At 36.7% G+C, this 24467-nt stretch overlaps 3 protein-coding genes across 4 annotated transcripts in view; 2 read left to right on the forward strand and 1 right to left on the reverse strand.

Annotated features, from left to right (window-relative positions):
- Window positions 1–11332, forward strand: part of mapkbp1 (mitogen-activated protein kinase binding protein 1) — a 65245-nt gene extending 53913 nt beyond the window's left edge. The window contains exons 16-30 of the mRNA XM_073827550.1: window positions 1372–1447; window positions 1940–2051; window positions 2170–2233; window positions 2758–2880; window positions 2967–3112; window positions 3259–3305; window positions 3400–3630; window positions 4130–4254; window positions 4677–4816; window positions 4911–5096; window positions 5485–5560; window positions 5673–5962; window positions 6071–7117; window positions 8460–8545; window positions 8675–11332. Of these exons, the coding sequence (XP_073683651.1) occupies window positions 1372–1447; window positions 1940–2051; window positions 2170–2233; window positions 2758–2880; window positions 2967–3112; window positions 3259–3305; window positions 3400–3630; window positions 4130–4254; window positions 4677–4816; window positions 4911–5096; window positions 5485–5560; window positions 5673–5962; window positions 6071–7117; window positions 8460–8545; window positions 8675–8929 (3004 nt within the window). The 3' untranslated portion in view covers window positions 8930–11332. The remainder of the gene's footprint in view (window positions 1–1371; window positions 1448–1939; window positions 2052–2169; window positions 2234–2757; window positions 2881–2966; window positions 3113–3258; window positions 3306–3399; window positions 3631–4129; window positions 4255–4676; window positions 4817–4910; window positions 5097–5484; window positions 5561–5672; window positions 5963–6070; window positions 7118–8459; window positions 8546–8674) is intronic.
- On the reverse strand, window positions 10737–17737 carry jmjd7 (jumonji domain containing 7). 2 transcript variants are annotated; one of them, XM_073827593.1, is made up of 8 exons: window positions 17504–17737; window positions 16048–16201; window positions 15698–15951; window positions 15035–15091; window positions 12307–12402; window positions 12146–12222; window positions 11585–11744; window positions 10737–11503 (listed from the first exon to the last, which is right to left on the reverse strand). In XM_073827593.1, the coding sequence occupies exons 1-8, from the start codon at window positions 17550–17552 to the stop codon at window positions 11421–11423; spliced, it is 930 nt and encodes a 309-aa protein (XP_073683694.1). In that variant the 5' UTR covers window positions 17553–17737; the 3' UTR covers window positions 10737–11420. The 2 variants fall into 2 exon arrangements, with proteins under 2 accessions (XP_073683694.1, XP_073683695.1); XM_073827594.1 differs by lacking the exon at window positions 12307–12402.
- Window positions 17738–18112: 375 nt separating this feature from the next.
- On the forward strand, window positions 18113–23131 carry LOC141296343 (TATA box-binding protein-like 2). The gene is made up of 7 exons (XM_073827595.1): window positions 18113–18160; window positions 19458–19822; window positions 20863–20950; window positions 22056–22147; window positions 22282–22449; window positions 22564–22658; window positions 23055–23131. The coding sequence occupies exons 1-7, from the start codon at window positions 18113–18115 to the stop codon at window positions 23129–23131; spliced, it is 933 nt and encodes a 310-aa protein (XP_073683696.1).
- The last annotated feature ends 1336 nt before the right edge of the window (window positions 23132–24467 follow it).

A 24467-nucleotide genomic window follows, 5' to 3' on the forward strand; every position in this document is an offset into this window, starting at 1 on the left:
ATGACTTTTTAGAATTTTTTTAGAGATTATGTTTATATGTACGGCAGAGGCTGAAAACGCTTTAGTATGAATGTAGTAAACAAAACCGTGTGTCTGCGCCATTCATTCACACAGAGACACCCAGAACATGCACGATTCATATCTAAACAGTATTTTTGTGGCTTATTATTCACAGACACTAGTTCACATTGTGTTTTAATTTAAGCATACCTACTTTTGATGTATTCATCCAAAATTTGGCAAATTTCGGGACATTTTGCGAAGCCATCTGTGTTTTCTGCATTGCGGAAATCATAGGGCCCTGTATTATACAGTATTTTATAATCAGCAAAAACTAAACTAGTAACTAACATTTAATAAAGTAAACTAATATTTAGATTTATATTTGTTTGTTTACTTATTCATTTATAAGTTATTTATAAATGACCTGGACATTGCTGACTTGATCATTTTCAAATACTGGCACTCTTTTCCTCATTGTGTTTTGTAAGTCTCACAGTGCTGTCCCACACAAAAGGGCAACATTAGGAAGGAACCAGGCTAACGCATAACTTGCAACTGTTTTCCTTTTGTTCATTCAAACTATGACCGCAAATTTATTCTGCACTGTGGGCAAGAAAAATGCCAGGAATGTCATGTATAATACAGCCGGCCATTTACTGCCTTTGTCTCATTCTCACTGGAAGCAGCATCTTTTCTGTGCTGTTCGGTGCAGCGGCAATGAATGATCTTAAAAGAAGTAGGCCTGACCTATACAAACATATCATTAGTCAATAGTCAGTGTTGTAGGCCTCAGTACTGGAGCTCATTCTGGGTTTTCAATGCCTCTAATGGGCACAGACTCTTTTTGTTCCTCGTGTAAGTCATGTGAAGCCTGAGGGGATCATTGGTTCTGCTCCTCCCAGAGCTGGCAGTGTGTTTGTTTGAGCTGCTGTACAGAATGGCAGTTAAAGGCATGACGCTATAGCGCCTCCAGGTGGCTGAAAAAAGAAGGGGGCAAAATACATAACTCTGCTTGGTTTTTTTAAACTAAACCAGTCATTATTTAAAGTTTAGGGCTGGTGAGATTTTTAAATGTTTTTTGAAAGTAGTTTTGTATGCACACCAAGGTTGCATTTATATGATCAATAAAACAGTAAAAACTGTAAAATTACGAAATATGCTATCATTTAATGAAACTGTTTTCTATTTTAATGTATTTTAAAATTTCATTTATTTCTGTGATGCAAAGCTGAATTTTCAGCATTGTCACTACAATCTTTAGTGTCACATGATCCTTCACAAATCATTCTAATATGCTGATTTCATGCTGGTTGACAACAGTTGCAATTGCTTCAATATAAAAAAAGTTTTTACTTTTTTATTTCGCAGGATCTTTAACATCTGCAATGGCAAACAGAAGAAGGTCTACAAGGGTTCACAAGGGGAGGACGGGACTCTTATAAAGGTATGCAGACCTTAAATAAAAACATTAAGTATTATATGTGACAATGAACCACAAAATCAGTCATAAGGGTCAATTTTTTTTAATTGAGATTTATACATTATCTGAAAGCTGAATAAATAAGCTTTCTATTAGTGTATGGTTTGTTATTTGGTCGAGATTTGAATATCTAGAATCTGAGGGTGCAAAAAAACTTTAATATTGAGAAAATCTCCTTTAAAATTGTCCAAATGAAGTTCTCAGCAATGCATATTAGTAATCAAAAATGAAGTTTTGATATATTTACGGTATGAAATTTACAAAATATCTTCATGGAACATGATTTTTGGCATAAAAGAAAATAATTTTGACCCATACAATGTATTTTTGGCTATTGCTACAAATATACCAGTGCTACTTATGACTGGTTTTGTGGTCCATGGTTACATATTAGTTCAGATAACTGCTTTTTATCTCAGTCATATGGTTATTGTTCTGTCTGAATGTGTTTATTAGGTTCAGACGGATCCCTCTGGTCTTTATGTGGCCACAAGCTGCTCAGACAAAAACATCAGCATCTTTGACTTATACACTGGAGAATGTGTGGCCACCATGTTTGGCCATTCTGGTAAGATCCTAAAAATAGTGAAGGTCTGCATGTGAGATTATACAACTATAATGCCTTATTTTAAAGAAACATTTTGATCTTCTAAAATCAAGTCTAAAATTGTGTTGTCCTCTTTTAGAAATCGTAACAGGAATGAAGTTTACCAATGACTGTAAACATCTTATATCTGCGTCGGGAGACAGGTAGGTGTTCTGAAATCATCAGTTTCTCAGATGAAGAAATCATTTTTGACTCATATATGAGCCTGGACCACAAAACCAGTCTTAAGTAGAATGTGTATATTTGTAGCAATAGCCATTTACATTGTGTACATTGTATGGGGTTAAAATTATCAATTTTTCTTTTATGCCAAAAATCATTAGGATATTAAGTAAAGATCATGTTCTATGAAGATATTTAGTAAATTTCCTACTGTAAATATATCAAAATTTAATTTTTGATTAGTAATATGCATTGCTAAGAACTTCATTTGGACAACTTTAATGCCAATTCTCTCAGTATTTAGATTTTTTTGCACCCTCAGATTTCAGATTTTCAAATAGTTGTATCACAGCCAAATATTGTCCTATGCTAACAAACCATACATTAATGGAAAGCTTATCTATCTATTGATAAATATCAATTTTAAAAAATGTACCCTTATGACTGGTTTTGTGGTCCAGGGTCATATATTAGATGTTAAATTTGCTTGCTTTTGTGTGTTCAGCTGTATCTTCGTGTGGCGGCTCTGTCCTGAGTTGACCATCAATATGAGACAACGGCTCTCAGACCTGAAACAGAACAGCAGACCTGTTCAGAAGACTCCTCCAAATAAACAGCACACACTTAGGTATAACCCAGTCACATTTTTTGTGATGTTTGCAATTATAAAACTCGAAGTAGTGCTGTTATAATATGCTTTCTGCTTTATGTCAGCACAAGGAAAGAAATCCACAGTGCCCCGGTTATTGGCATAATGTCTTCCGACAGCGACAAAGATGTGGAGGAAGAGGAGGGCATTGAAGAAGAAGATGAGATGTTTCCTCACCTGTCATCAGGCAGCAGTGCTGGCGAGGAGACAGGTAATGCATCTGACATTCTCCAGCAATCTTACTAAACTAGTTTGGCTTGTTACGTATATTACATCCGGCTTTTTGGGGTTGGGCTGGGTCACGTTGTGATTTTATTGGGCGAGACTTTTAATTTTATTGTTTGTTTCTTTTGGAAGGATCGTCTGAAGAAAAGCGCAACACTCTGAATTCCCACATGAAGAAGGTAAAAAAATCTATGACAAGTTTGCTTAATTTTAGCTTTTATTCTTTCATTTTGTTTGTTGATTCTCTTTAACATACTCTTTCTCTGTTATCAGCAGTCCAACAGTTGTGAACATGAGGTTACAGGTCCACGGCCAAGACGGCGCTGGTCTAGGCGATTGGGTAGTATGGATCTTAAGGTGAAGTCCATGCTGGATCTGAGGCAGCTGGAGTCTTTTGCCATGCCTCTCTTCCCCAGCAAAACCCAAGATGTTCATAAAGATCTTCCGCCGCCTAGGAGCCAAGAACTAGGCAGCACCATCAGTCTGCAGACTATTGCTGCATGGGTAAGTCTTCTATTAAAATAAAACATACATACACTTCTAACTTTTATGTCTAATGTGATATAATGTCAAATATAGTCTCATGGAGCTAGACTTTTCACTATACAAGGTTCTTTATTGGCATCAATGATTCTATGAAGAACCTTGAACATCCATGGAAGGTTCTTTAGATTTTTAAAATGTTCTTCAAACAGGTTCTTTTAAGAAACTGTTCACTGAAAGGTTCTTTGGGGAACCAAAAATGGTCAATATTTTTTGGGAACCTTTGTATTTAAGAGTGTACCAGCATACTTTTTTATCACTTTGCAGCTTAAACCGAGCAACCATAGAAAGTGTTTAGATGAAATTTGAAATGTATGATGCAACAGTAATAAACCAGCATGCAACAAAGTGGAAACTCATTAGAATAATACTGCAATGTCTTCAACAGGTCTTATAATACAGAAAAAATAGAATAAAACAAGAATGAATAAAGCTCTTTAATTTATTTGCGTGTCTGTAGGTACCTGAGGAGAATGAACCAGGAGGACAAACACGTCCTCATTACATCCAACTGTCCCCTCAAACCCCAGAGACAGAAGTACTGTATCCTGAGGGATGTGAAGACCAAATCAGCTTTGCTGGAAGGTCCGTAAAAAAACTCAGTAGCTTATTTGATGTAAATATTCAATATACATTGATTAATTCTGACAGTCTAACATTTCTGATCATTTCACACAAACTATCTTTAAAGGGATACACCATCCAAAAACAGAAATGTATTCATTGTTTACTCACCCACACATAGTTCCAAACCTGAATGAGTTTTTTTTTCTGTGGAACACAAAGTTACTTATAGAAAGTTAGGAACCGTTGTGAGAGATTCTCAAAGTATCTTCTTTTGTGTTGAGAAAATAAGTCATACAGGTTTGAAATGACATGAGAGTGAGTAAAATTTAATTTTGGGTGGAGTATCACTTTGTGATAATTGTGCAGTTAGAATTAATAATATAACCTTTTGTGATGATCTTCAAATACCTGTCTGCTCCCTTCTCTTTGTTTGTGTGTAGTGAGTATCAAGTGAAAAAGTTGCCCCATGGGGTGAGATGTGTTAAAGTGAACTCTTGTCCTGAGAAGCAGAGTCCAGATAGCGCCTGCTCTATGGAGTATTCCAGCAGTCGACTCTCCAGCCCTGAACACCCTGGAGAAGGTATAAAAACTACACTACACACAGTCATTTTGTAAACGCAGTAATGGGTTGTTGCTGAGATAAAGGAATGTATGTTTCTGTGTGTTCGCTGTAGATTCTGAGCCTACTGAGCCATTGAGTGTAGATGGAAACTCATCAGAACTGGATATGGAAGATCTTGATGAGGAAGAGGAGGATGGCTTGAGGAAAAATGAGGTTCAGACTCCTGTACCTCAGACCCCAGACCAGGGGGCCTTCCTCAAGAGGCACTTTGCAAACCTGTCAGACCTCAACAACTCTGGTAGGGTGTTTGTACTGTACATGTTCACAATTTTGAGGGTTAGTTTATCCAAAAATGAAAATTCTGTCATTAATTACTAACCTTCATGTCGTTCCAAAACCGTAAGACCATTGTTCATCTTCGGAACACAAATTAAGAGCTTTCTGACCTTGCATAGACAGACATTCACAGCCCAGAAAGGTAATAAGGACATTGTGCATCAAAGACTGACATGAAAAATTATATCTTTACTACCTTTCTGGGCCTTGAACGTGTCAGTTGTGTTGCAGTCTATGCAGGGTCAGAAAGCTCTTCGGTTTAATGAAAGATATCTTGGTTGATGGGTGTTCTTATTTTAATTTTTGGGTGAACTATCACCGTAACACATCATACTCTTTTTCTTTTGCAGCAAGTCCAACCAGAGTAACTCCAAATATTTCTGACAGCATGTCATCGAAGTTCCTCTCTCAGAACTCCCCTAGCAGGTAAAAAACAGTCACCCTTTGATCAAATCCCTTCCAACCATGACTTCTATTTTCAATGACATTTGGACTTTTTAGGGGAAAACATGACCATGCTCTGCCCTTTCTTTACCAGAACTCTCTTCCCGTTCCCCTCAAACAAAAGCAGTGACATTAAAACCACCAGTGGAGTTGTGCGACCACTTATCTCAGAGGTGCGGCCGCTCATGGAGAATAAGAGTCCAAGCAAACAGCAGGATTCTCATGGAACTGAGAGGACAGCAGCTCAACGTTTAATCCAGAAGAAACGAACACCCATCACGGACTCCCGCAGACTGATCAGCCCTGTCGCTAAAGCAGCCGCAAATCACAACAGCTCTGCGGGCATGAGGAAAGCTCAGTCTATCCACAACATCTCCTCAGAGGGTAAATCATCCGTGAAGTGGAGTTTTTCACATTTAGGGTTTAGGATATTGTTTTGCATTAGTCTTCTTCACTTACATTAATCACTTGTTTCCTCCTTGTTCTTATCAGCTGACGTAGTCCAGACATCTAGTCGTCCTTCTAAAGAAGTCCACCCACAGACTCCAGACCACCAACAAATGCAAAGACCACGGCGTTCTCTTCCTACTGTTCCACTCACCAGCCCTATGACTACCCTGCCAAGGGACATCACCACACCTACCAAGTCTAAATCCCGTTCCTATATGAGTCCTACCACTAGCTCAATGGCCAAGATGTCCCGCTCTGTTTCCATGGGTGACAACTTGAATGCGGTAGAACTAGAAGACACAGGACCTTCAGACCTACACCAAGGCTCAAGTTCTGATTCTTCCAACCATCGGAGCACCTCCCAAAGCAAGCCCACCACTCCCATTTCCCAGGTCTCATTCCCTAGCACTCCAGCATCCCCATTTTCAGGCCCCTACAATCCCCATGCAGCAGTCATACCCACACTGAGCGCTGGCTCAACTGGAAACTCTTCTTCTAAAGGTCTCCAGGTTAAACTGACAGCCAGTACGCGACCACTGCTCCATATAGACATTCCCAATCCTCTTCCAGATAAACCTTTGTTATCTCCCCTCTCGCCACGCAGCAAGAACCCCAATCTTGTCCAAAAGGAAAAGGAGCCCTCGAGTAGAACTCCAACAACTCTCTCTTTAAATCCTGGAGGAGTTTACTTGCCCAACAGCATTCAGCCGGTCACATCTGTTTGTTTGAGCCCATCTGAAACTCCAGACCAGATTGAGCTCAGTATGGTACTTGTTTCCAGCCAGACCAAGAACTTAACAGAAGATGAACTCCACTCACATACAGAGCAAAGAAAAGAAGACACATCTGAGGCTGAGTGCCCTCCCATGAGCCAGTGCAGCTCAAGTCTTCTTCAGTCTTCCTCAGGATCTCAAGACTCAGGTTTGCCGGGACATCAGTCTTCCTTCATTCCATCTTCTGTTCTGCTACGGCTTGGGCTGTCTAAACACTTCTTTACCAAAGGGCTCTGGCCTCTCTCATCTTCCACCTCCATCACATCTTTCTTCTCTTCTTCACCCTCTCCACCCATTAACCATTACCACCTGCAGGGTGAGGCATGCTCTTACTAACACTTAATGTAACATCTGTTCTCTAATCCAGTGGTACTCAGCTAGTTAAGGGGCCATTTTTTGATAAATGTATTTTGATCACTAAAAACATTGTCTGTTAATCCAAATAATTGGATGATCCTCAAAGCAACATAATTTACACAAGTAGAACCTGGATCAACATCATTTGTTGGAACATTCCTACCAATGAATTGTTGTCCTCCGATCTTAAGTAGAGTAGGATTAGGGCAAGGGTGTCCAAACTCAGTCCTGAAGGGGCACTGTCCTGCAGAATTTGGCTCCAACCCAAAGTAAACACACCTGAATCAGCTAATCAAGGCCTTACTAGGCATACAAGACATTTTCAGGCAGGTGTGCTTAGCTAGTGCAAGTTGAAGCTAAACTCTGCAGCCCTCCAGGACTGAGTTTGGACACCCCTGGGTTAGGGCAAGGGTGTCCAGTCTCCTGGGGGCCACTTTCCTGCAGTCTTTAATTACAGCTAAAATCTGCAGGAAAGTGGACCTCAAGGGCCAGAGTTGAGAACCCCTGGGTTAGGGTAAGTGTATCCAATCCTACTCCTTAAAGTCTAATTTCCTATAGAGCAGGGGTTCTCCACTCTGGCCCTTAAGGTCCACTTTTTTTGCAAAGTTTAGCTCCAACCTTGATCTAACTCACCTGCTAGTAACTTTCTAGTAATCCTGAGGAGCTTCATTAGCTTTATCAGATGTGTTTGATTAGAGTTGGAACTAAACTCTGCAGGAAAGTGGACCTCGAGGGCCAGAATTGAGAACCCCTGGGTTAGGGTAAGGGTATCCAATCCTACTCCTTGAGGTCTAATTTCCCTTAGAGCAGGGGTTCTCAACTCTGGGCCTCAAGAGTTGAGAACCCCAGCTTAGCATTTAGCAACATCCATAATTAAACACACCTGAACCAGTTAATCAAGGTCTTCAGAATTACTCTAAACATACAGGCAGGTGTCTTGGAGGAAGAAAGCGATCCTCTAGGAGCAAAACTGGATCTGGACCAACTATTCATTAACCCCCGGTCTTTAGGATAAGGTCCTTCAACAATATTCTTATAATTAATAATTTCCCTATGGTTTTACCGTTAGGGTTAGGGTTGTTCTTGGGTAATTGGAATGTTGTTCCAGGAACAACGAATGACATTAATCCATGTCATACTTCTGTAAATCACTTGTGCGGAGTACCACTGCACTAAATCATTTTCCATGCCTTCTCAAATTCACTTTTCTTTGTACGCTCAGTCAAAATTATATGTTCTTGTTGCTCAGCTCATTTTAAGACACAGCATCACTCTAACAGAGCTCTATTTCTCCTCTGCAGACACATCTCTCAGTGTGGATTCTTGTAGGCTGGTTGCCAATGAATTGCAGAGCAGTTTTAAAAGGGCCTCCCACCTCTACAAAATGGTAGGTTATCATTTGGCCACATTCACATGTAATTGTAGAGTAGGCTGCAATTCAGCCCACACGTCTGCCTAAACTGTTTTGTGCGGGCGACTTGAATCTAACTTTGCATATGTGTGTGCGCTCCTGTAGCTAAGCAACTCCACCGACTCCGGTGAGGAGCAGCAGGAAATGGCACGTGTGCTGGTCGAAGCATTCGAGGCCATGAGAGACGAGCTGAATTGCCTGCCACCATGCACTCCTACAAGATCTCCCAGCACTTGCACTGTGCGCACATTAGCTAACAGTGATTCAACATTAGGTGACGACAGGACACTTGCCCTTCTAGACCAGTACTCCAAACTGCTGCTCAGTGCAGTGGAGAAGAGGATGGACAATAAAATCTGATTTCTACATGCGCTGTGGCTGCAACAGGATACAAAGCCATGAGACTGCACAGCAGACTGTTTTAGGAGCTTTTAATAAAGAGATTCCACTATCCTACCTCCCTGTTTAGCATGCTGCTATAGCAGCAACACACCCTAGACTTTTCTCACCTCTTTGGAAAATGTTGTGCCCTGCTACTAAAAACGTATCCACCATGGTAACTTTCGAATGACCTACACGGCATCAGGGAGAGTAATTAATTACATGGTTTTGTTGACTGTATGGTACAGCAAAATGGATCCAGTGGTTATTGTCTTAAAAGACAGATATGGATTCAAAACAAACTGTTGCTGAGAGAAATCTCCAGCAAGCACCATTTATTTGAACATTGTGTTTGTATTTAAAAAAAAATTCTCAATGCTCTCCTTTGAAGGGACGGGTATCCCTGGAAGTCTTAGCAAGGCAGATTGTCTCACTTTTACCTTTTATCTTTTATCATGGAATGATTTTTATACTGTATGTTGTGTTTGTGCTGATACTCTCAAGTTGAATTGGGACTATGGGGTTCATATTTATTCTCACGTGATAGGTCAATGAGTCGCACAGATGCTCTTTGTTGTATAGTGTCAATGTCCTGATGCCCAGTTGGGTGCCAGAGGAAGAAATTGTGGGATTTTGAAGGACGATTTTGTATTGTTTTATTTGCAGGACTTTTTTTGTACTTGAATGGTAACTGTCTCATGGATACGGGTGCCTTAATCTTGACCAGCAATTTGCTTGAAGGAATAAATCTGGCATTTGTAATTCAAGCAGGTTATATATCGAAACGATCAGTGATAGTTGGAAATCGTCCACCTCTAATGTAATAATTCTAGGTTGCAAATGGTGACAGAAACAAAACTGCCATAAAACACTGAACTGAATTGAATGTTCTGGCAACACTGATGGAGTTGCAATAGCCAAGTAGATAAACAAAATTTGTTGAACTTTTGTGCACAAATTATGAGAACGGTTTACAGGACCCTTATCCTGAAAAGCATTTTTACAGAAAAACTTTATTTCGGAGTGTTTTCCAATTATGACTTCTTAAATGTATGTTTTATTGTTATGTGATGTGCTGTTATTTTTCCGAGAGCTAAACAAAATGCAGTCTTTCCCACAATCCTTTTCTAACTAGGTTGAGGTGTTCCCTCTCTGACCTTTTCTTTTCCATAAAAATATTGATAATGTACAGTAAGGCACTTTTTTGTCATTAAGCTTAATTCAAAATGATGCCGTAATATGTTAAGTGTACTGTAACTTCTTATACAGATGGACCGGCACATATTTTATAGTGTCCAGCTCTTCTACTGATACAAATCTAAGCTAAAGCCAGGTGCACACTGTATGATTTTGGGATCTTAAAAGATAGTTTTTTTTGTCGAAAGGCCAAATTAACAGTCTTTGATCGCTTGACATGCTGTTCAAGTCAGAACGTGACACAAATGATAAATCTAAACACCTAGTGTGTCAGTGGTGACCAAAGATTTATATCATACAGCCCGACATAAAATAGTCGCCATGGCTTTTTTCTCACAGGTGTCATATTGTACAATGAAAAAAAAAAAAGTTGCACAGTGTACACCCAGCTTAAGTCAACACTGCAACTAGTTCAGCTGCAACTTGCCTGGTGTTTGAGATGCATAAACATATTCAAACACATTCTCTTGAACTACTGGTGCAAATTTATTAACAAAGAAAGATGCAAAATGTGCAAATGCATTTACAATGCAAATTTTTACTTAACTGTTACACACCCCTTATCACCAATGGCAGATTGCACTGGCAGTCTTGTAGTAAAGTAGATTTATTTACACCCATTACTGTATGCAGCTCTTATTTGCCATCTCATGACAAGTGCTATGGCTTTAAGCAAGAATGAAAATGCATGAGATGAAAAATGATATATAACTTGAGCCCAAACAGACTTGATTTAGCTAGCTAGTGGGCTTCAGTGATGTAGCAGAAGTGAAAACCGCACTGTATGGTTGCATCGGTATTAAAAGTACTATGTGGGAAACAGCATGAATACACATATGCATGAGAAAAGGCAGAATTTACAGTTGGCTCGCTCTCTGAACTAGAATGCATGGTTGTATACTTGCCCTGCTCCTCAATCATGCAAACTTGCTTTCAGCGCTATCTCTGTGGTGACCAGCTCTGCTTTCATCGCACCTATGGCCAATTGATCAAGATGTATTTTAGCATTACAGATGGATCAGTGCTTTCTAAGACTGTTTCTTTTGGAAACTTGTGACTTTGTCTTACCTTTTGCTCCAAACCGAAGTCAAGTGTTTCTATTCTCAGTGTTTATACAATCTTTCATCTGAAATCTCTTTCTCAGAGAGGTCAAAACAAATAAAACTGTATTTATTACATGTTAAACTGCATTGTTTATTGCAATATATATTCTATATCACTATATCTCATGAAGTCTCCACATGTAAATCTTCACCTTTGAACAGTCTCACGGTTATCCAACAGCATTTGTCAGGGACTCCACAAGCTGGAAGTAATTGTACTTGATATCATATTCCATGTCATACCAGAAATTCACTGCAGAGATAAAAAAAAAAAGCAGTTTTATTGTTAAACTTTACTAATGTTCTCAACAGAATTGCCAGTCAAATCACTAACCTGCAATGCAGCCATGAGACTGTTGAACATGGTGGAACCACAGGGAGGGCAAGTACAACATTTCTCCAGCTTTCACAATGCAACGCACAGGTTTGGCCAGTTTGTAGGAGGGATATCGCTCATAATCTGGGTTCAGAGGATCTAGAGGGATCCAGGGCACCTGAAAGAGACAGAGGAGATGTGGAAACATTTCCAGGATTTTTCTCCATATAGTAGACTTCAATGGGAGCTGAGTTTAAGGTTCAAATTGCAGTCTCAGTGCAGCTTCAATGGGCTCTACACAATCCCAGCTGAAGAATACGGGTCTTATCTAGTGTACCGATTTAAAAATAAAAAAAAATGAATAGACTTTTTAACCTCAAATGCTCGTCTTGCACTAGTTTGACTTCACACATTATGTAAACACATTGGTTCCTGGAATGTTTTTCTCAAAGATCTTAATTTCTTTTCGAATAAGGAAAGAAAGACACAAGGGGTAAGCAAATTATCAGGAAATTTTCATTCAGAAGTGAATTAATTGTTATTAAATATTTATAAAGTTTATCAATTTTATAAACTCACTTTGGTTGAATCTTCCTCGTCCACTGTTTCAAAGTTGCCATCTTCTTTCTGTCTGTATGTGGCTGGCTGGTAGAGCTCTATGAGGAGGAAATAAAACCCAGTGTCCTGAGGCCTTATTAAAAAGCCTGCAGAGTTTAATCTATAGAGAAACAACTCCTTACCATATGGTATGAAAGGTCTATCAGTCGGTGGAAGTAAAATAAACTCTTTCTGTCCAGAGATCACACAGTACAGGTTTTCATAATGATCTTTATGCACTACAGAGAAAAAAAGTGTAAAGCAGTGGTTTTTGATCTTGTTGACTACATTGCACCCTATTGTCCACAACAGTATCTGTGACCTTAAGTATCTTGATCTTAAGTAGCATGGGTATATTTGTAGCAGTAGCCAAAAATATGGTCAAAAATATAGATTTTTCTATTATGTCAAAATTCATTAGGATATTAAGTAAAGATCATGTTCAATGAAGATATTTAGTAAATTTCCTACCGTAAATATATCTAAACTTAATTTTTGATTAGTAATATGCATTGCTAAGAACTTCATTTGGACAACTTTAAAGGCAATTTCCTCAATATTTAGAGTTTTTGCACCCTCAGATTGCAGTTTTTCAAATAGTTGTATCTCAGTCTAATATTGACCTATTATAAACCATACATCAATGAAAATCGTATTTATTCCTATTTAATCTCAAATGTAAAAATTAGGGCTGTCCCCGAATAGTCGAAGATTCGATGCATCGATATGCGGAGCCTGATTCGACCACCGATCTCACAGTCGAATCTTCGCGGGTGAAACGAGCATCATACCATTTTGCCAATATGGGGGTGCTCAATGTCTAATTGCACACAGAACTACTGGTTTTGTACGGTTATATTAAGTTATATACAGCCTTTAATTATGATAATGCAGTAAAAACAAAAGTGAAAAGAAAGAAGCGTTCAATAAATATTTTTAACGTGTTTGTGAATAAATCCAACCACCCCTGTGACTAATTTAATTTTCACTTTCCCTGATGCATGACGAGATGAGGACCATCTTGACGGCAGGGATGGCGGCGATCACACCGAACGCGTTTTTGCAGTTGGAGGCGCCTCTTTTGAATGGTTTTCTGTTGGCAGTGAGCGTTCTGCGCTCTGTTTATGCGCCCCAGCGCCTCGCGTTTTGCAGGAGCGCTCTGAGCGCCTGAAGTTGAAAAAAAAAAAAATCAACTCTGAGCGGAAAAACGCCCAACGTCATTCGCGTTCTTTTCCATTGTCCAATCGAATGAATGGAGAGGCGGGCCTTCTGTTGTGATGGCGAAAGTTTACCATTGCTTAAAATGTCCGGAGACTCCAAGAAATGGAGGAGAAACCTTTTGTGTCTATCGTGGGTAACCCGGAGCTGTATTATTTAGGGTTTCTGCTAATATGACAGTTTACTTAACAGCAAAAAACTAAGATTTTAGAGCGCTCGCGCTATAATCCTTTGAATTGACTGACAGGACAGCTGTTTTGGTCGTTGCTTAGCAACATTAAAAAACCGCAGCACACTGCTCTTTCATTAAAAGTCACCAAAGGCCGCGATCACACCGAACGCGTCTTTTAGTTCTAAAAACGCGAGGCGCACAGCACTGCCTTTTTTTTTTGGTGACTTTTAATAAAAGAGCGTGCTGCGTTTTTTTATGTTGCTAAGCAACGACCAAAACAGCTGTCCTGTCAGTCAAATCAAAGGATTATAGCGCGAGCACTCTAAAATCTTAGTTTTATGCTGTTAAGTAAACTGTCATATTAGCAGAAACCCTAAATAATACAGCTCCGGGTTACCCACGATAGACACAAAATGTTTCTCCTCTATTTCTTGCAGTCTCCGGACTTTTTAAGCAACCGTAAAATTCCGTCACCACAACAGAAGGCCCGCCTCTCCATTCATTCGATTGGACAATGGAAAAGAACGCGAATGACGTTAGGCGTTTTTCCGCTCAGAGTTGATTTTTTTTCAACTTCACGCGCTCAGAGCGCTCCTGCAAAAACGCGAGGCGCAGCAGGCGGTGAAAACGCGAGGCGCCTGGGGCGCATAAGCAGCGCGTAGAACGCTCACTGCCAACAGAAAACCATTCAAAAGAGGCGCCTCCAACTGCAAAAACGCGTTCGGTGTGATCGCGGCCAAAAAAGGCAGTGCTGTGCGCCTCGCATTTTTAGAACTAAAAGACGCGTTCTGTGTTTTTATTTAAACCTAAATAAGTTCGTTTGTCAGTTGGCAGGCAGTTTTGGTCGCTTATAAAATAAAATAAAAATAGTTTTACCCTCCTGCTGACTATAGTGTCGTGCCCCTCCCAACCCATTCACACACACACATAGGCCTAGATGATTCGACTATCGGTCGACTATAGAAAGATTCGAAAATTCTGATTCGACTATGGAAATTCATAGTCGGGGACAGCCCTAGTAAAAATTGACACTTATGACTGGTTTTGTAGTCCAGGGTCACATTTAAAGGCCACTCTAATATTTAAAAAAGTTTAGAAGCTTGTTTTTTAAGGTTCCTGATCTGTTAACTAATGAATTTCCATGACTCCATCTTTCATGATGTACTGGATAAGGATTATTATTTTTTATACCCAATAACATATATTAGAGCTTGGCCTAACTAGAGTAAAGTGTAAATTCATATAAAATAACCATGCCGTTTTACAACTGTAAAAATTTGCATGACTTTTCCAGGTCTAGAATTTAGACCTTTAAAATTAGGCTACCAAATACCCAAGATTTCTGGGGAAATCCTGTTTTTTTTTAATGAAAAAATATAAAATTTGTTGAAGGGGTGTAAAATTTAAATAATAATTTTAATGCTTGTTATGAGGTCCCCTGGTTGAGAACCACTGGTTTACAATACTGAAGACAAACTTACTTGACGTGACAGCGCTTTTCTCCCCAAGCCAGAAATTTACAGCATCAGGATGTTTTCCTAAATTGAAAAAATCCACATTTCACATTATTCTGCCATTCTCCAATCAAAGGAACATCTACGGTCAAACCAAAATTTATTCAGACACCTTCAACATTTCTTACATTATCAGTTTATTCGCTATAGTTTAAAAAATAGTAATAAAATATGACAAGAACTGTGTCCGAACAAAACCATCTTAATAATGTCAGATAACTTTGATAGAAAGGTATGTAATGGATTACAACTGACCAATAATTCAGACAACTGTCAGTATGACAATATTTACACAACTATCAATACTTTGTTGACCAATTACCAAGCAATGCTTAATTTTGTTCAGTCTGTGGTGTAAAAAGGTCACCTTAGGAATTAACAAAGCAATACATGGTCACATCATAATAATTTTTCTGTCCCAAATGTGTATCAATTTTACTGGTAGACCACTGTATGAAGAATTTTCTGGTATAATATGTCACAGTTTACTTTATTTTGCTATCCTCACTTACATAAATGAACTATAGTTTCCTGCACCCACTAGCAAAAATATATCAAAAATTATATCTGGCGTCTGAATAGTTTTTGGTTTGACTGTAAGTACAAAATGAATGTAAAACGAAGACATACCAAGAGCTTCGCTCATCCAGGGAATGTGAGTCTGTACGTCTCCTGTCAGCTCTGGCAACTCCTCAGTCAGATTTGAGCATTGCTTCTGCACATAAAACACACCATTGCTCTTCACCTTCCCCTCTATGATATCCAGCAGAGAGCTAAAGGTCATCTGACGCTCCTCTGGCATCACAAAACGATCCCCGTTCACGGCGTCTGCATATCCGTTTGGAGTGACAGCCACGCTGATTACTTTGGAGCCCACTTTCTCTCTGCACAAATATAAGAAAAGTTTGCACAAACATTTTCAGACATAACTTTTTAAATTTTAGAAGTCTCAGGCTTATCTGATTATCTGATTGGCTCACCTGAGATATGTGGGGTTCCATTTAGACAAAGCTGGCCAATCACTGAAGGCATTGCGAATGATGCAGGGCTTGTTGGGACCAATCCATTCACGATAAACCTGAAGTGGAGAGAGGGGACCGTCCAGGTATGGCACTGCATCATTTAGATAAAGCTCTGAGGAAGAGAAGACAATGATATCATTGATATGTACACTACCAGTCAAAAGTTTTTGAACAGTAAGATTTTTGATGTTTTTTAAAGAAGTCTCTTCTGCTCACCAAGCCTACATTTATTTGATCGAAAACACAGCAAAAGCAGTAATATTGTGAAATATTTTTACTATTTAAAATAACTGCTTTCTAATTTAATATAGTTTAAAATGTAATATATTCCTGTGATCAAAGCTACATTTTCAGCTTCATAACTCCAGTCTTCAGAGTCACATGATTCTTCAGATATCATTCTAATATGCTGATTTGCACTGCAAGAAACATTTCTTTATTATTATTATCAATATTTAAAACAATTGAGTAATTTTTTTTCAGGATTCTTTGGTGAATAGAAAGAAAGATCAGCATTTATCTGAAATTTAAAGCTTTTGTAACATTATACACCATACCACTCAAAAGTGAGTCAGTATAATGTTTTTAATACTTTTATTCAGCAAGGATGCTTTAAATTGATCAAAAGTGATAATAAAGACATGTATAATGTTACAAAAGATTTATATTTCAGTTAAATGCTGTTCTTCTGAACTTTCTATTCATCAAAGAACCCTGAAAAAATTCTACTCCGCTGTTTTCAACATAATAATAATAATAATAATAATAATAATAATAAATGTTTTTTTTAGCAGCAAATCAGAATATTTTTGAAGGATTATGTAACTGGATTAATGATGCTAAAAATTCAGCTTTGAAATCAAAGAAATAAATTACATTTTAAAACATATTAAAATAAAAAAACAGTTATTTTAAATAATAAAATATTTCAGAATTTGACTGTTTTTGCTGTACTTTGGATCAAATAAATGAATAAAAAACATTTAAAAAAAAACTGACTGTCCAAAAACATTTGACTGGTAGTGTAAGTGTAATTTTCATTATATATATATATATATATATATATATATATTTTTTTTTTTTTTTTTTTTTTTTTTTTTTTTTTGAGGTAAGACATGACCTCAGATTTGATACATTTATTATTTTTTATGTTTAATGACATATTGGTGAGGTAGACTTTTTTTTTATTGCACCAAAATATATAATTTAACACAAAAACGATAGATAGATAGATAGATAGATAGATAGATAGATAGATAGATAGATAGATAGATAGATAGATAGATAGATAGATAGATAGAGTCTGAATATTCTATTGCATGTAAATTATCTATATATCTTTCTGTCTATTATCGGCATGTGATTATATGGTTATGTTAGTGTTGAGATATCAATAGACAGTAAGTGAACTCACCCCGAGCTTCTTTAGGAAAATTTCTCAAGCATTCTTTAACTGCATCCATATCACTATCGACATGTTTCTATAAAACTAATCCTGACTGTTTATTTTTCACAAGCCTCCGTCAGCTTAAAATACTCATAAAACATTTTCTTCTCATGCACGCCAACCTATTCATACTTTACAATTAACTATCAATGTTTGGAAATGATTAGTGACAGCTTACATGCACACCTCACATGTTTAACAGTTGTTAATATTATGACGTTTGTCTTCCGCTCATGCGCAAATCTGACTGTTAACAGCGTAGTGTCTGTCTCTCTCTAGTGGCCGGAGACTGCACTACTACAGATTTTTATTTTATTTTTTAACTAAAGTTGTGTTATTTTGTTAACGCAATAATGCAAATAATATATATTGTTGTTTTATTATGAGTATATTTTATTTGAGCCTAATAAAGAGACCTAACTCCTTAGTTTTGATGACATGATTTGTCACGCCTCTGTGAGTAGCTTCACACTTGACGCTAATTAGATCACATCCTCAGGTAGAGCACTACTATTGAGACGGGAACTTTTCTCGTTTTTTTGTAAATCTGATTTCTTCCAATGGACCTTAAAGAACATGGATGAGGAGGGAGCTCTCGAAAATTATTTTGACCAGACTATTGCTGTAAGTTGCTGAAATGCTGAAGCTGAAGTCTTTTTTTTAGCTGAAAACATACTGATCGATCCTCTTGAGATGCACTCAAGTCTACACATGTTCTTATAACAGAAATGTAATAATTAAATACGAATGTCAACATATTTTAGAGGAAATATTAAATAAATAAATGCAGGAATACATACATCTAAAACTTTACAACAGAAATAAAAAAGTAGACTAATAAAATATTTAAAAATAAAAAAAACCGACTAAAATATTGTGTGCACTTTAAAATGTTAGTAATGCATTTAAAATGAATTTTATTTATCCATTCTTCTCACTCAGCATGCATTTATTTGATCCAAAGTACAGCAAAAACAGTACAATCTTGAAATATTTTTACTATTTAACATAACTGTTTTCTATTTGAATATATTTTAAAATGTAATTTATTTCTGTGATTTCAAAGCTGAATTGTTAGAATAATTTCTCCAGTCACATGATCCTTCAGAAATCATTCTAATATTCTGATTTGCTGCTTAAAAAGCATTTATTTATTATCATTATATATGTGACCCTGGACCACAAAACCAGTCTTAAGTAGCAGGGGTATATTTGTAGCAATAGCCAACAATACATTATATGGGTTAAAATTATCGATTTTTCTTTTATGCCAAAAATTATTAAGATATTACGTAAAGACCATGTTCCATGAAGATATTTTGTAAAATTCCCACCGTAAATAAATCCTAACTTAATTTTTTATCAATAATATGCATCACTAAGAACTTCATTTGGACAACTTTAAAGGCGATTTTCTCAATATTCCTCATATTTCAGATTTTTAAACAGTTGTTTTTTGGCCAAATATTGTCCTATCCCAACAAACCATACATCAATGGAAATGTATTTATTCAGCTTTCAGATGATGTATAAATCCCTGTTTTAAAAAGAATTGACCCTTATGACTGGTTTTGTACTTTTTTCAGTAAACTTTTGAAATTACACTGACTCCAAGCTTTTGCATGGTATAGTGTATACTGTTACAAAAGCTTTTTATTTCAGAAATTATTTCTGAGGGATCATGTGACACTGAAGACTAATGATACTGAAAATGTAGCTTTGATCACAGGAATAAATTACATTTTAAAATATATTCCAATAGAAAGCAGTAGCTTTAAATAGTAAAAATATTTCACAATATTACTGCTGTACGTTGGATCAAATAAATGCAGGCTTAGTGAGCAGAAGAGACTTCTTTTAAAAAATCTCTATTGAATGAATTGAAGCCTTTAATATATTTATCACATTTTTTCCTCCTAAGAGTTCATCTGATTACATCTTTGAGGGGGATCTGGGCCTACAGGGTCCAGCTCCACAGCTCCAGGATTCCTCTTTCCTGTCCTCTTTAGCCTCTCAAGGGAAAGATCTCACCGAAGACTTGGACCTGAGCTTCTTACCTGATGAACTGAGCACTCAGGATGAGCCCTCACAGGCTGAGAATGTCAGCAGGAACGAGGACAGCGGCATTTACACCGACTGTCCTCCGAGAGAGTCGACAGAGGCAGATACTGACACCATCCATTCTGCCCAAAATGCCTCGCAGTTCAATCTCCCGATGACTCCCATGACCCCTATGACCCCCATGACCCCAGTGGCAGAGAGTTCAGGCATCATCCCACAATTACAGTAAGGCATTTTACAGAAACAAATTGAAGAATGTGTATCCGGGATTCCTTTTAACATCTTATGGAGTCATATAGGCCTAAAACTTTATTTATTTAAAGGTTCTTTATAGAGGGTTTGCACTTGCGTCACGGTTTGGTCAGTTACCCGGATGCATGGCCATATTGGCGATACTTGGATGTAAACAACAGCATAGATTGCACGGTTAATGTACTACTGAATGCGTTGTTCTGCTAATTTATGCCGTCTAAACCATGGACAAAATGTGTGTGAGCTGCTAAATCATATAGAGAAGAACTTAGTAAGCAGGAAAGGGCACAATGTTTTGACAAACTAAAGTTAACAGGTGGTAAAGATACGTACAAGCAGTTTTAAGATATTAGTCTAATAACCTATCTGACCGTTAATGATAAGAACAAACACAAATGTTGTCAAGATTCTTGCCCTGGAAATCCTGGTTGAGTTTGGCCAACCATAAACGCCTTTTGTTCCTCAGACAGTCTTTTCCACTCTTCTTCTTGATTTGTTATGACTGTCTTTTGGCAGTCTGTAGTACTCCAAATGTTTTTCCCGGTCTAACCGATTAGTACAGCCCAAAACATGACAGTAATTGATTATTTTCAGCAGCAATAATCAGCAAAATATGTGAGTTTCATTAAGTTCAGTGGCATTGTTTACATTCAGTGCTGCCAATATGGCCGATTGATAACGCGTCCTGAAAACACTCTGTTGGTTTCCATTAAGTACCTTTTAACGTCTCTGGAATCTTTCAATTCCACAAAAGGTTCTTTAGATAATTAAAACATTTTAACACTATGAATAAATTGTTCTTTTATGAACTTAATTGTTTTTCTGTCATCGCTGTAAAAATCGCCTTTTAGAAACTTTATTTTTAAGATTGTGAAAGGCTGTAAAATGCTTGAACTCCATAACTGAACCAAACCAAATGTCTGCAATAAGTTAGCCTTTGGATCCTAATTTTTTAGTGAGTAATGCATCTGGTTACCATGTATATTTCCAAACCTGTTTTTGATCATACACAGGAATATTGTGTCAACAGTGAATCTCGCTTGCCCTCTGGATCTCAAATCCATTGCACTTCAAGCTCGAAATGCTGAATACAACCCAAAGGTACTTTTCTACTGTAGTTTATATATGCAACACTTTATACGATTGTGGTAAATCATAGACAAAACACATTAATGTACACTACCAGTCAATAGCAGTAAGATTTTTAATGTTTCTAAAGGCTTCTTTTCTGCTCACCAAACCTGCATTTATTTTATCCAAAGTACAGCAAAAACCATAAGATTTCGATTTTTCCTATTTAAAATAACTGTTTTCTATTTGAATGTATATTGAAATAAAATTTATTCCTGTGATTTCAAAGCTAAATTTTCATCATTATTACTCCAGTCTTCAGTGTCACATGATCCTTTAGAAATCATTCTAATGTGCTGATTTGCTGCTCAATAAAGAAACCTTTTTATTATTATTATTAACATTTAAAACAGTTGAGTACATTTTGTTCAGGATTCTTTGATGAATAGAAATATCCAAAGATCAGCATTTATCTGAAATAAAAAGCTTTTGTAATATTACACAATTTACCATTCAAAAGCTTAGTGTCAGTATAATTAATTAATTTATTTATTTATTGGGAAATGCTTTTATTTGGCAAGGATGCTTTAAATTGGTCAAAAGTGATAATAAAGACATTTATAATGTTACAAAAGATTTCAATTTCAGATAAATGCTGTTTTTCAGACCTTTCTATTCATCAAAGAAACCTGAAAAAATTCTACGTAACTGTTTTCAACATAATACTAAATGTTTTTGAGCAGCAAACCAGAATATTAGAATGATTTCTGAAGCATCATGTGACTGGAGTAATGATGCTAAAAATTCAGCTTTGAAATCACAGGAATAAATGACATTTTAAAATATGTTCAAATAGAAAACGGTTATTTTAAATAGTAAAAATATTTCAAAATTTGACTGTCTTCACTGTACTTTGGATCAAATATATGCAGGCTTGGTAAGCAGAAAAGACTTCTTCAAAAAACATTAAAAATCTTACTGTCCAAGAACAGTTCTTGTAATTCTGTCATTGTTTATTCTGTATTCTGTTTAAATGAGGATGAGTAATGACATAATTTCCATTTTTGAGTTTTAATCCTTTTTATTAATTTTTCAGTCTTTTAGTAGCATAACTTCAAACTTTGCTTATGTGTAGCGTTTTGCTGCTGTTATAATGAGGATCCGTGAACCAAGAACTACTGCTCTCATATTCAGCTCTGGAAAAATGGTCTGCACTGGGGCCAAGAGGTATGCATAATATATATTCAGAACTCTAACTATAATGCATTAGGGGATCACAACTGTAAAATAGATAAACGTAGCTCAGAAATAGTCTCTTTTACCCTATATTTGCCTTGTCCTTTGTTTATCTTTCCAAGCAGTGAGGAGCAATCTCGCCTTGCTGCGCGGAAATATGCACGGGTGGTACAGAAACTTGGTTTCCCTGCCAAATTCCTTGACTTCAAAATCCAAAACATGGTTGGAAGTTGTGACGTCTGCTTTCCTATACGCTTAGAAGGCCTGGTCCTCACTCACCAGCAGTTCAGCAGGTCTGAACAGGCGTCTGTCCCTCATAAATGAGTCTGAAGGTTACTGACCCACAATATAAGTGACCTTGTAACATCTGTCTTTAACCACGTCTGTCAACCGTTTTACCCCTCCAGCTATGAGCCAGAGTTGTTTCCCGGATTGATATATCGCATGGTGAAGCCACGTATTGTGCTGCTGATTTTCGTGTCTGGAAAAGTTGTGCTCACAGGTGTAGTTGATTTATAGTCTTATTTACTAGTCTAACCTCACGTATTCGAATCTTAAAGGAATAATTCAACCAGAAATTAAAATTAGCCTCAGACCATCCAAGAGTTTGTTTCGTCATTGGTCACTTGTGCGCCAACGGAACCTCTGCAGTGAATGGGTGCCGTCAGAATTAGAGTCCAAACAGCTGATAAAAACATCACAATAATCCACAAAACTACTATCCATCAATGACATATTTTAAAGTGAAAAATTGCATGCTGGTGAGAAACAACTCTTCAAGTCATAAGCAAATTTTTATTTTTGGGGAACTATTCCAAGTCCAATTTCAAAAATGTATTTAAAATGCATTGAAATTGTTTCGGAAAACTCATTCTCTTCATGTTATTATGATTTTTAGGTGCAAAAGAGCGGTCAGAGATCTATGAAGCCTTTGAAAATATTTACCCCATCCTGAAAGGGTTTAGAAAGCAGTAGAAATGCTGCATCTGAATGTTTTTCTATAATGATGTTCCTCGTATCCATATATGAGGGGAACTTGAAAGGTTTGAATGTAATAATTTAATCTAAACTTTTGTTATTGCACTTTGTTTAATGTCTTTACGTTTTCTTTATGTATTGTCTACATTAGTTAGGGTTGCTGAAATAACAGAGCATACCAAAACGTACTGTGAAAAGTAAATGTTTTGTTAAAATACTCAGCTTTGCCTTATGTGGGCTCTCTAACAGAGAAATGTCCACTTAGGTTACGACTATGTTTTGTCCCTTTTGTACATGTTGAACTGCTACTTGCTGTTGCAGGTAAATAAACTTTGAAGACTTCTCTTTTGCAGAACCAGTGAAATTAAATGTTTTATTTACTTTATATACACTACCGGTCAAAAGTGTTTGAACAGTAAGATTTTTAATGTTTTTTTAAAGAATTTTCTTCTGCTCATCAACCCTGCATTTATTTGATCCAAAATACAGCAAAAGCAGTAATATTGTGAAATATTTTTTTTAGCATTTAAAATAACTGCTTTTTATTAGAATATATTCTAAAATATAATTTCTTCCTGTGATTAAAGCTACATTTACATTTTCAAACTTTCATTTTCAAAATCTTTCAGAAACATTTATTATTATTATTAATATTTAAAACAGTTGAGTACAGCTTATTTTTCAGGATTCTTGATCCAAAGATATATCTAAAACAAAATGCTTTTGTAACATTTTACAATGTACCTTTTAAAAGCTTGGAGTCAGTATATATTTTTTTTAATATAAATTCTAGAAATTAATACTTTTATTTAGCAAGAATGCTTTAAATTGAGCAAAAGTGATGATAAAGACATTTATAATGTTAAAAAAAGATTTCTATTTCAGATAAATGCTGTTCTTCTGAACTTTCTATTCGTCAAATAAACCTGAAAGAATATTACTCTGCTGTTTTCAACATAATGTTTTTTTTGAGCAGCAAATCAAAATATTAGAATGACTTCTGAAGGATCATGTGACTGGAGTAATGATGCTGAAAAGTTAAATTACATTTTAAAATATATTCAAATAGAAAGCAATTATTTAAAATAGTAAAAATATTACAAAATTTTACTGTTTTTGCTTTACTTTAGAATAAATAAATGCAGGCTTTGTGAGCAGAAGAGACTTTTGACTCTAAAACCTTTGACTGGTAGTGTATACATGCATCTTGTGAAATGTACTCCAATAATCTTTCTTTACATCAGTTTTTTTTACTGATTTTATAATTGTACTATTTATGCCGTATATATGTCAAAAATTCTGAAAACTTAGACCAAACGAAGGGAACCCATCT

This window comes from Garra rufa, chromosome 21 (genome assembly GCF_049309525.1).
Source record: "Garra rufa chromosome 21, GarRuf1.0, whole genome shotgun sequence".
Lineage (NCBI taxonomy): Eukaryota > Metazoa > Chordata > Actinopteri > Cypriniformes > Cyprinidae > Garra > Garra rufa.

What these genes read in the sequence shown, in the direction of transcription:
- jmjd7 (XM_073827593.1), bottom strand. Translation starts at nt 17,552, where the DNA reads ATGGATGCAGTTAAAGAATGCTTGAGAAATTTTCCTAAAGAAGCTCGG. An exon ending in TGGAACCCCACATATCTCAG is followed by an intron (nt 15,952 to 16,047) that starts GTGAGCCAATCA and finishes ATATTTGTGCAG; the next exon opens with AGAGAAAGTGGGCTCCAAAG. An exon ending in GTCTCATGGCTGCATTGCAG is followed by an intron (nt 11,504 to 11,584) that starts GTTAGTGATTTG and finishes TTATCTCTGCAG; the next exon opens with TGAATTTCTGGTATGACATG.
- LOC141296343 (XM_073827595.1), top strand. Translation starts at nt 18,113, where the DNA reads ATGGATGAGGAGGGAGCTCTCGAAAATTATTTTGACCAGACTATTGCT. An exon ending in GTCTGCACTGGGGCCAAGAG is followed by an intron (nt 22,148 to 22,281) that starts GTATGCATAATA and finishes CTTTCCAAGCAG; the next exon opens with TGAGGAGCAATCTCGCCTTG. An exon ending in TGGAAAAGTTGTGCTCACAG is followed by an intron (nt 22,659 to 23,054) that starts GTGTAGTTGATT and finishes TATGATTTTTAG; the next exon opens with GTGCAAAAGAGCGGTCAGAG.